This window comes from Ipomoea nil, unplaced genomic scaffold (assembly GCF_001879475.1).
Source record: "Ipomoea nil cultivar Tokyo-kokei standard unplaced genomic scaffold, Asagao_1.1 scaffold3169, whole genome shotgun sequence".
NCBI classification, from domain to species: domain Eukaryota; kingdom Viridiplantae; phylum Streptophyta; class Magnoliopsida; order Solanales; family Convolvulaceae; genus Ipomoea; species Ipomoea nil.
The window spans coordinates 2,926,290-2,937,299 of record NW_017619597.1 but is presented as its reverse complement, the minus strand read 5'-3'; the positions used below and the strand labels follow the sequence as shown (position 1 = coordinate 2,937,299).

At 33.1% G+C, this 11,010-nt stretch overlaps 1 protein-coding gene across 1 annotated transcript; it reads left to right on the top strand.

Annotated features, from left to right (window-relative positions):
- Positions 1 to 547: 547 nt before the first annotated feature.
- Positions 548 to 1,910, top strand: LOC109167561 (receptor-like protein kinase 5). The gene has a single exon (XM_019316593.1). The coding sequence runs from the start codon at positions 556 to 558 to the stop codon at positions 1,834 to 1,836; it is 1,281 nt and encodes a 426-aa protein (XP_019172138.1). The 5' UTR covers positions 548 to 555; the 3' UTR covers positions 1,837 to 1,910.
- Positions 1,911 to 11,010: the final 9,100 nt, after the last annotated feature.

The window sequence follows — 11,010 nt, the reverse complement described above, 5'->3', positions numbered from 1 at the left end:
AGTTAAAACTTCATTTTCTTCTTGAAAGTAAATCAATTTCATCTCTTCCTCCCCACATGAAGTGACTGCCAAGTAACTGGTAGCTAGGAAGTTTGTTGAATGCTGAGTCAGTTGATTATTGGATGCTTTATAACTACTGCACATGATGCGTTTGGTGACAGATTCTTCTAGTTTCAATCCGGCATTAAAAAGCCAACCTAGCTTGGTGCAACAAGAAATTCCGATATTAGGTGAAAAAATAGTTGAAAATTGTGATAATTTGGCCCCTTGCCTGCATTATGCAAAACCAAAGCCACCAGCTTGCACTTCATAACCAAAATACATATTAAAACAAATGAAGAGTGATACTGCCAGCGTTATTATATGCAATGATAAGATTACCTACCGATATTTGGTAGAGAAATGAGCTATTTGTCATGCACCTATTTGGTTTGTTTATATTCATATGAGAAATCTGGGACCCTGCCTAACAGTTCGTTCAGGATAATTGTCATCTATCCATATATATTAGGTGGAGTTGAACCTCATTAGTCATTAATATCAGGATTTCAAGAAATGGTTAGTTTCTTTACTTCACGTTTCGATATAGTATTGGTTTCTGTTCAGTTACTGTTATTGCACTTGCATGTGCATTCAACAACGCACTGGCAAGACGTGGAGGTGTTGAAGCAGCTCAAGAACAGCGTGGATCCCACTTCAATCACTCCCGGTTCCTGTCTTGCCTCCTGGGACTTCTCCCTCGATCCCTGCGACAATTTATTCACCGGAAACTTCACCTGCGGCTTCCGATGCGACGTCGCCGTTTCCTCCCTCGCCAGAGTCACGGAACTCGCTCTTGATCACTGGGGTTACTCCGCTTCACTCACTTCCGTTTCTTGGAACAACCTCCCTTACCTCCAAACTCTTGACCTCTCCGCCAATTCTTTCCATGGCTCTATCCCTCACTCCCTCTCTCACCTCCTAAACCTCCGGCGAATCACTCTGTCGCATAATTTATTTTCTGGGCCCATCCCCCCGTCACTCGGGTTGCTGTCGGGGCTTGAAGAGCTCTACCTCGACTATAACAACCTTGAAGGAACGGTCCCCTCGAGTATTAACCGTCTCAACAACCTTAAACGCATCGACCTTCAATGCAACAACCTCACCGGGGAGTTTCCCCAGCTTACTGGGTTGAATACCCTGTATTTCCTTGACGTCAGCAACAACGGGATCTCCGGCGGGCTTCCGGCTGAGCTCCCGGCATCTCTCGTCCAGCTCTCCATGAGGAACAACGCGGTGGAGGGAAATCTTCCGGCGAGCGTAACCGCCTTGCTCTCTCTAGAGGTACTGGACCTGAGTCACAACAAACTTAGTGGGTCAATCCCGGCGGCTCTTTTCACCCACCCGTCTCTCCAACAGGTCACCGTTTCACATAACCAATTCGGGTCAATCGACGAACCCGCCGCCGGGAAATGGTTTCACGATTCCCAACTTATTGCGGTGGACTTGAGCAACAACCACATCCGCGGGTTCTTGCCCGGGTTCATGGGTTTAATGCCCAGATTATCGTCTCTCTCACTGGAGAACAACAAGTTGTCGGGTATTATACCGACCCAATACGCAATGAAGGTGTTGGAGCCGGGTCCAGGGGTATCGCGGTTGGAGAGGCTGCTGCTCGGAAGCAACTACTTGTCCGGAGCAATCCCGGGTCCTCTGCTGGATCTAAAACCGGGTTCCGTTAAAGTCCGACTTGGGGACAACTGTTTGTACCGTTGTCCGTTGAGATTATTTTTGTGTGAGGGCGGGAAACAAAAATCTTTGACGGACTGTAAGGCCTTGGGGCACATTATTCCTTGAATAATAATGCCTCAATGTTTTAATCCCTCAATGTATGGTTTTTTTTTTTTTTTTTTTTAAGAAATATGAAAAATGACATTTTTTCTCTATGAATTATATGTTTATAGAGTTTTTGTACTTCAATTATTTTAAAAGTGAGGATTTTTTTCAATTTTCTATTACATGTACATTTTTATCTTTAAAAATAAATATTTCATTTATTTTTGTCTTCTAACAAATTATTGCTTACATCTATGAATCAGTATAAATACAAAAAGAGCACATCATTTGTAAATATTATAATTAAAAATTTAAGCTAATGTTAATAACATTTAAAGATAACCACAGCAAATCGAATTGAATTGAAATCGAAATCGTAAGAACGGTTACTGTTGCAGTTTAGAACCAGAACCCAAACAATCTCGGCTTGGGTTTATTAAAATTGAATATCGGAACCGCCTCCGATTTCTAACCCAAAAAAAAAAAAAAAGAATACAAATAAGTGAATTTGGATTATTATAAAATAGAAAATATAATTTACCCAAAAAAGGTTCGAACAGGCGATTCAAATCGGAATCGCCAATTTTTCATTTCTCAAAATCATGAACCGTCGGCTCAGAACTAGAACCGTGATCAAATCTAGTAAAATTAATATTAGTGTTATAATTAATTAACATTAATAAATTATTTGTGTTGAAGTCTTAATTTTTTTCTAGCATTATCTTAAAATTATAATTATAATATTTACAAATGGTGTTTGCTCTTTCCACATTTATTATGATTCCCGCATATAAGCCCGCATATAAGCAATGATTTGTTAAGAAAAAAAATGAAATACTTAATTTTTAAGGATAAAAGTGTCAATTTAATACTCCATATAAAATAGAAAAATCCGCTACTTTTAATATAATTGAGGGGATTAATATAAATTATAAATACATGAATAATTCAAGGGACAAAAACGCTATAATCATATAATTCATGAAAAAAGTGTCATTTTTTTCTAGGAAATATATATAATTTAGGTACCACAGAATAAATATAATAAAAAAACATAACATCAATCTAAGTTGTAAAACACTAACAAGATCAGCAAAGGAAAAAAAAATCTAATTCCTTTTGAAGGTTTCTCAAAATACCAAAGTTTATGTTCATTATGATTGTGGGAATTCGTAATTCGTAATTCTTTTTTTTTTTGAATGTTTCTGACCCTATTACATTGTAGTATCTGTTCATATACATTCTCAATTTACTGAAACACAAAGAACCAATAACGCCTCCACTGAGGCTCGAGAACTCATAACATTTCAAATGGAAATCCAACCTGGATACCATTAAACCACATAGTCTTGGTGTGGGAATTCGTAATTCAATTTGTAGAGAAATTAACTTTTCTATAAATGTGGTGAATCGAATATCATTAAATGCTGAACCCCAACCCTAATATTGCCCCTATAATATTCTTTCTACACAAATGTCATATTGCCCCTATAATATTTTTCCAAAAGGCTGAACCCCAACCTTAAGGGTCCTACACTCCGACCTGACAGAGTATTTATGAGGATGTAAATCATGGTAACTTAACTGAACATGAACCACAGAGGTTAGACCTTTGCTCACTGCGCACAAGAAACCCCTCACTTTGAGAGGTTGCTCCCATATTGCATTATTGCCCCTATAATATGCATATGCAGATTGTTGTCTCCCTCTCCCATCTTAATCATTTGACAATGGGACTATGAGTGATCTACCATGATTTAAGTTCACCAACACTTCAAATAAGGTTATTCTAACTATCACTTAAAAATTCATAGTAAATTGTACACCAAAAAGAAAAGAGAAGAAAACAAAAAATACCCTATATAATTTGTGCATAATTAGCAAATTTAAAAACTTAATTTCACAATCATTTATAATTTAAAACAGTGCATACATTAAAAATGAGAAAATTTTGATGGAATTGATGAATAGGGCACTGAGATCCAAATGGTCAACCCTAGAGTGGTTGGTCGGAAAGCATCTGAGAGAGTGTTAGACCACTAGATCCTCGGGTTAGGTTGTCAAGTGGTTATTGAGGAGGATTTTCATAAGTATTGACGAGATTTCGATGCAACAAAGATAGAGATTTATGTAGGTGTATTTCCTTAATAAAATAGTTTGTTTTTTCTAAATTTGGAACATGATCTTGTACTTTTGGTAGGTTGTTAGTGTTAGATATACAATAGTCTAACTATATGAACCACAGTATACGAGAAACCTAACCTCGTATGATAGCGGAAGCGTAGCCGTGTTGATCTCCAGCCATAGTTGATGTTCCTGTCGTGTTGTCACTCTTAACGGTAAACCGTCAGCCATGTTTTGTCTCAGACCTGACTCAGAACCCTAGATGGTGTATTGGTATTTACTGAGCGGTCTGAGTACCGTAACTGAATGTGCTAACAACAACCATCCTGTATCCCATCAATCCAGGATTATATTAGGCACAGAGTTTGGTTGACTAACAACTACTAGTTATTAAGTCCAACCACACCACTTAATAAGCCTAGTCAACTTGCACCACTTAATTAAGGCCCTAATATATAATATCAATATATATTATAAGGGAAAATCTTACATTCTCCCACTTGGTGCAAGTACCAGCACAACCATCATCAAAGAACAAAACACACGAATCATAGTGATATGTCCTCTATTTAATCAGAGTAGTATCCATTATGGTCACATGCATTTTAATTCTTCAACTTAGGTCCTTAATGAACAAATCCTATGTTTATTCTCGGTACCTTAAGGGATGTTTCTCAAAATACATTATGTGCACAACTGAAGGAGAAACACATCCAAATTGTACAGAAGAGTATACTGTATGATCTCTAAAACTTTATAAGCATGCCTTAAGTAGAGATCTCTTAATGTTAGCATAATGCTAACTATATTCCATGACTTCTTTATAAGTTAACTTTAAGTACTATCTCTAACAGCTAAGAGCTTGAAGTTGACACGTCTGTCACTCCCACTCATCAAAAATTGCCAAAAGATAGTCAAGTCACAGAAGCATTCCAATAACTTAGACAATAAACCAAAGGTCTAAGTCCATGAATTTGGAATCTTAATCATACACCATAACTTCCCAAATAACTTCAATGTTCACTTTAAATGAACGGAACATAATGAGTCTTACTTATGTGTCCCACAAAATTGTTCTGAGCCTTACAAACCAAAATGGCACAGGATCAATTTTGAAGAAACTAAAGACCCTATTAATCACTGAAGAATTTATTAATTGACAGTGCACCACAAGTTAAATGTTTTGTTATAATAAATTCCTTAATATTGTTACAACATTTTCATAAATATGTTGCACAACCAAATGTTCAATAATTTGAACTTATGAATTTATATGAACAAATACAAGATTAATACTTGTGGAATCTTATGGACTTATTGTTTGACATACAATCAAATTTAGGATGTATGAAGCCATTTAAATCCATAAACTTTAGTGGAGTATCTTAATGATCCTTTTCTAAATGATCACTCCCACTGATTAAAACATTCTTCAGCGAAATTAATAAAATGAACTTAATAACATACATACTCATAATTGATTTATTGACCAACTAACAAATGAAGACATAATTCCCCACCATTAGTTGGACATACTAAATAATCAATTTTTGGTTCCAATTAAAGTCTAACTAAATAATGAAGATATAATCCCCACCATAGTCGGACATACTAAAATAAAAATACACCTTCCAAAACCAAGTTAGAATTTGGCTCAAAAAAATACATTTTATTATTAATGGAATCCAAAATATGTATGTCAAATCACGTAACTTACTACAGTTAGTCCGAAGAACCGAGCAAGATTCGTGGATCAATTAATAAAAGTTGCTAAATTTTGGGAAGTGACTGAAAAACATGTTTTGCCAATGCAAACCATGAAACTTAGAATTATAATTGAACTAAATTTATAAATTCTAAGAATTGTGATAAAATTATTATCTAATGGGTTGAGGGATTTATTGACATAAAACTTGCCTGTGGGCTAAAGTTTTAATTCTATGAAATCCAATTAAGAAACCCTTATGATAATATTTTCCACAATTACTAAAGAGCCAGAAGAATCTAGAGACATAAAACTTGCCTGTGGGCTAAAGTTTTACTCAATTAGATCCAACTGAAAAATTTATTTATGATGAAACCATTATCAAATGAGTTGAAGAATCAAATGACATAAAACTTGCCTGTAGGCTAAAGTTTTAGTCAATAAGATTCACTACAACCATTATGATAAAACTTAAGAAATCATGTTCATTTTCTTAATCCCTGTGGGCAAATTAAGAAATATGATCTAAAGTTTACATCATAAAATTAAACTTCATGATAGAATTGGAAATTATTTACAAATAACCATAAAGTAAATAAATTGATTTATTTCTATCGTCACTGATAAAACTACTAAACTACATTCCGATACATAATTGCCTGTGGGCTAAATTATGACTGTAGTCCAGTATTTCATCCTGATTAATTATACAAATATAACGAAATTGCCTGTGGGCTAAATTTCATCATATTACATACAATTAATCACAAATGATATCTCTAAAACTTTATGTGATCAAAATAAACCGCTTAATATATAATTTTAACAGATTAAGGATGCTGTGGCTAATCCAAAACCAAATTAAAATTATAAGATCACTAGACAATTATCAAATTCTTGCCTAAACTTTATATGATTAAAACTTAACAATCTTAGGTAGCCAAATATGCTGTAGCATTTTCTTAATTAACCAAGATTGAAAACTCAAGATATTTCAATAAATTAAAGATGCTTTTGCTAGTCTTTAATGAACCGAAATAAAATCACATTGGCAAGAAATACTTAAAATTTTGACAAACAGATTATACCAGATTGTGATGGGAAAATCTAAATATACTCCAAGGAAAGGCGGTTAGAGACTAAGTCTCACTGAAAACCAATTCCTTAAATAGAGTATCAATTTAAGGAGACTAGTGGCTCAAGATGTTCTTAAGTCATGACCATTAAAACTAGTATGTCTCTCCGATTTATATATACTTAATGTATAATTGTTTGGGGGTATGAACCTAAAATTGGAGGATATACACCAAAAAACTGTATGGTTCACCTATGATTAAAGCTTAAATGGTGAACTAAATTAGCGGACTAAACGTGCTTAAATTCAGGCACTACTGCAACTAAAGTTTATGCGTAAGTCCAACTTAAATAGGAACTAATATAATTCCATCTCAAAGTATGCATTGCTAAAGGCATAATAAAATTGCATAATTTAAAACAGAATATTATGCGGTGGACAAATATGCATAAAATTAAGCATTAAACTCATATATTCCAAATAAATTGCATAACTTAAAGCAATTTACAATATGAGATTTTAAAGTATAAACTTAATATTCAAACACCGATGAGCCCAAACCAAAAGATACTCAACATGTTGAATAATAATGTACTGAATATATACTTTAAAATTTTTAAATTGTAAGCTCATGGTAAAATGTTTTAATGCATAAAGATCAAATTTATGAGAAATAACTGAATTTACAAATTCAAACAACATCAAACCAAAAGGATATGCTATCATTTGTAAATCAAAATCTCACAAACCCTAATTGCATAATTAAACTTAATATTATGCACTTAATATGATCGAATGCATAAAACAATCTAAGGAGTATGAACCAACTAAAGAATATGAATTTAAACAAAATATTCATTTATTTATACTTAACCAAATATGGACAGTCATAATTCAAAGAACTAAATGAATTATGGAATTAATGGCAAAAGTCAAATGCCTAGAAAATATGTTTTTCCAACATTACTAAATTGACTCAAAATCACTCTCCATAACTCAGTTAATAATAATATTATTATTATTAATGGCAAAATTGCAAATAACCAAAATAGCCATAATAATATTATCACATTAAGTAGGAGACTAAATATGGAAAAACAATGGTTAAAACCGCTAACATTTATAAACGTTTTCGGATAAAATTTTAAAAACTTGATAAAATTTGAAGTCCGAAAAACATTAATGTCAAGAAAAATTATTTTCTGTACTGGAATATTGTCACATAAATTTATTTGGAAACAGTTCAAGGTGCATAACTGAATACCATAACAATATTAATGTCATCATTAATTAATTATTAATAGCAATAAGTAACATTATAATCACTATTAACATTAATAATAATGACAAATCAAAGTATGGTAATGCACCTTTAAATGTTTTCATTTTCTAAAGATAAAATATGTGACTAGTCCAAATTAGCGGTTAACTGTAACTGTAACACTAATTATCAATAATAACTGTAAAAGATAATTAATGGCTAACCTTAATGATGCAAACCGCATCTCTCCATTGCGCTAACAACGATGATAATCCACAAGAGAAGAAAAAAACTCCAGAGTTCTCTCATCTTCACTGTCGGTGTCACTAGCCTCGATGAGCGTCCAATGGTACATTAAAAATTTATTGGTAGGACTTAATTACCAACATTAATAGTCATGTAAAATGAAGTGGTAATCATGCCAATGTACCAAATATAGCAGATTACCATGAAATAATAATTATTATGAAAGGTAATAAAATGAGATTAGCCCCTTAAACTTAATAACAGTAATTAATAATGCCAATTAATAATAATTACAATAAAGGCAAAACTGTAATTAAGGGATGCCAAATGCTAATCTCAATTTATCACATAATAATTAACCATGATTATTATGATACTTAGGGAGACTGAAGTTAAGGTAATAACCAAATTACCATTATTATGACAATATACCAACTATATTGCTTTTGCCATAAAATTAAAGACTTAATATTATTAAAGCCCTAAAAACTATTGATAGATTAAAATTTAATCAACTTAAACAATAGTTATAGTTCTTAATGGCCAAAATAACAATTAAATCTTTAATATCTCTAAACAGGCCAAAACAATAATTATAGCACTTATTCACTCAAATTAGGCTCATAAATCTCAATGACCCAAGTGAATTATAACATGGATGGACATTGGTCTAATACTGAAGTAGACCCAAAACTTAATATTATTACCAACGATGAATACCATTATAAAATATGGTAGTTAGTAATAATTAAAACTTAATAAACATGTTATAAGGAGTTATAATTATTATTAAAATATCAATCAAAATGGTGGGATTCATACTTAATGACCCATGATAGGTCCCAAATAGCTTGTTCAAAATAGGTTCTAAAGTCCCAGAGACACATAATACTAAAATGTGCTCAAAATTAAGGGGAAACCACAACAAACTACCTTTAATAGGCCGTAATGACTAAAATTGGCCTAACGATCCAAAATTGAATGATATTTGATAATGAATTTATGAGTTAATAATATGCTAAATCCAACCTTAATGCATGCTATTACGAATGTATAATTATAACAATAAAATAATTATTTAATAAATATACGTAGCGTGCTTGGATTTGCATATTAATATATTATTAACCCATATTTTCTTAATAAATTGTAATACTTGAAACAATTTAATGTGCACCTTAATATTAAATTAAAATTCAAACAGCAAATTAAAACTTAATATTTGTCCCAAATTGAATGATAATTTAATAATAACTGAAAGAGAAATTAATTTGATCAATTAAGTTAGAAGAAGTTCAAATATGATGATGGAGAAACTGAAGCAAGCCCAATAAAACAAAACAGGCCCAAGATTTTTTTTTAATAGTCCAGGTCTGGCCGAATGGGCCAGACCCGGCCCACATAACATTCCACCATCATCTTCCTCAAATTAATTAGCCTAAAGCAACCCTATATGCCGTGAGAATCAGCAGCGATGAAGCAGTGTCGAATGGGACAGAAGAACTGATTTTTTTTTTTTTTTTAAGTTTCCGCCGTCTCTCAATCCATCTACAGTCGCCGGCTCAATGATAAAACATGGCAGTAGAGAAAAATTAAGAATTTTGAAAATAATTTCAAAATTATGCTTTAGGCTCTTAAGATTAATTACGGCAGTATCAATACTAATTAATACTCAAAACATACATACTAAATTACTTAATTATATCATGACTGAATAGATATATTTTGTATGCATATTTCAACGAATTAATATATGAAACATATACAAAAACTTGATGTATATGAAAACTTTAACTTAATATTGTTTTAGGCAAAACAATCAACCAGACAGAGATTATAAAGGCTCTGAAACCAAATGTTAGATATACAATAGTCTAACTATATGAACCACAGTATACGAGAAACCTAACATCGTATGATAGCGGAAGCGTAGCCGTGTTGATCTCCAGCCATAGTTGATGTTCCTGTCGTGTTGCCACTCTTAACGGTAGACCGTCAGCCATGTTTTGTCTCAGACCTGACTCAGAACCCTAGATGGTGTATTGGTATCTACTGAGCGGTCTGAGTACCGTAACTGAATGTGCTAACAACAACCATCCTGTATCCCATCAATCCAGGATTATATTAGGCACATAGTTTGGTTGACTAACAACTACTAGTTATTAAGTCCAACCACACCACTTAATAAGCCTAGTCAACTTGCACCACTTAATTAAGGCCCTAATATATAATATCAATATATATTATAAGGGAAAATCTTACAGTTAGCACTAAATGCAGGCATGATTGATCGGGAATTTGGTGGTATTAATTTAGGAGATTTGTTTCCTTTTTTGATCAAGCATCTCAGTGTATAAATATTTTGAGAAAGGGGTTCCAAATTTTCTTGAGGTTAAGGCATCGGAGAATTCTTCTTCTTCTTCCAAAAGGTTGGATCCTAACCCAAGATCCTGACCCGATAGAACATTTGGAATGATCAGATGATGCAAATCACGGGGACTCAATGGCTCAACAGACAAGATCAGGGGATCGGAGAATTCTTTGCTTTGGATTCTTGTGTTTTCAGTTTACTTTTATCTTTTATACTCTGAGCGTGATTACATTGACTAACCTGTAACCACTCCTAGGTCCTAAAACTAAAATGAATCATATCTATAATTTATATTGTTTATGCATACGAAAAACCTGAACACATTTGTTCTGAACAATTTTAGGTTCTAATGAAGGACGGTGGTCCAGCTGTGTAGTCACATACAGGGTAACAGGGGCCAAAACCAGGTTTCA

Bases quoted from the DNA above. Each gene is read 5' to 3' on its own strand.
- LOC109167561 (XM_019316593.1), top strand. From the start codon at position 556: ATGGTTAGTTTCTTTACTTCACGTTTCGATATAGTATTGGTTTCTGTT.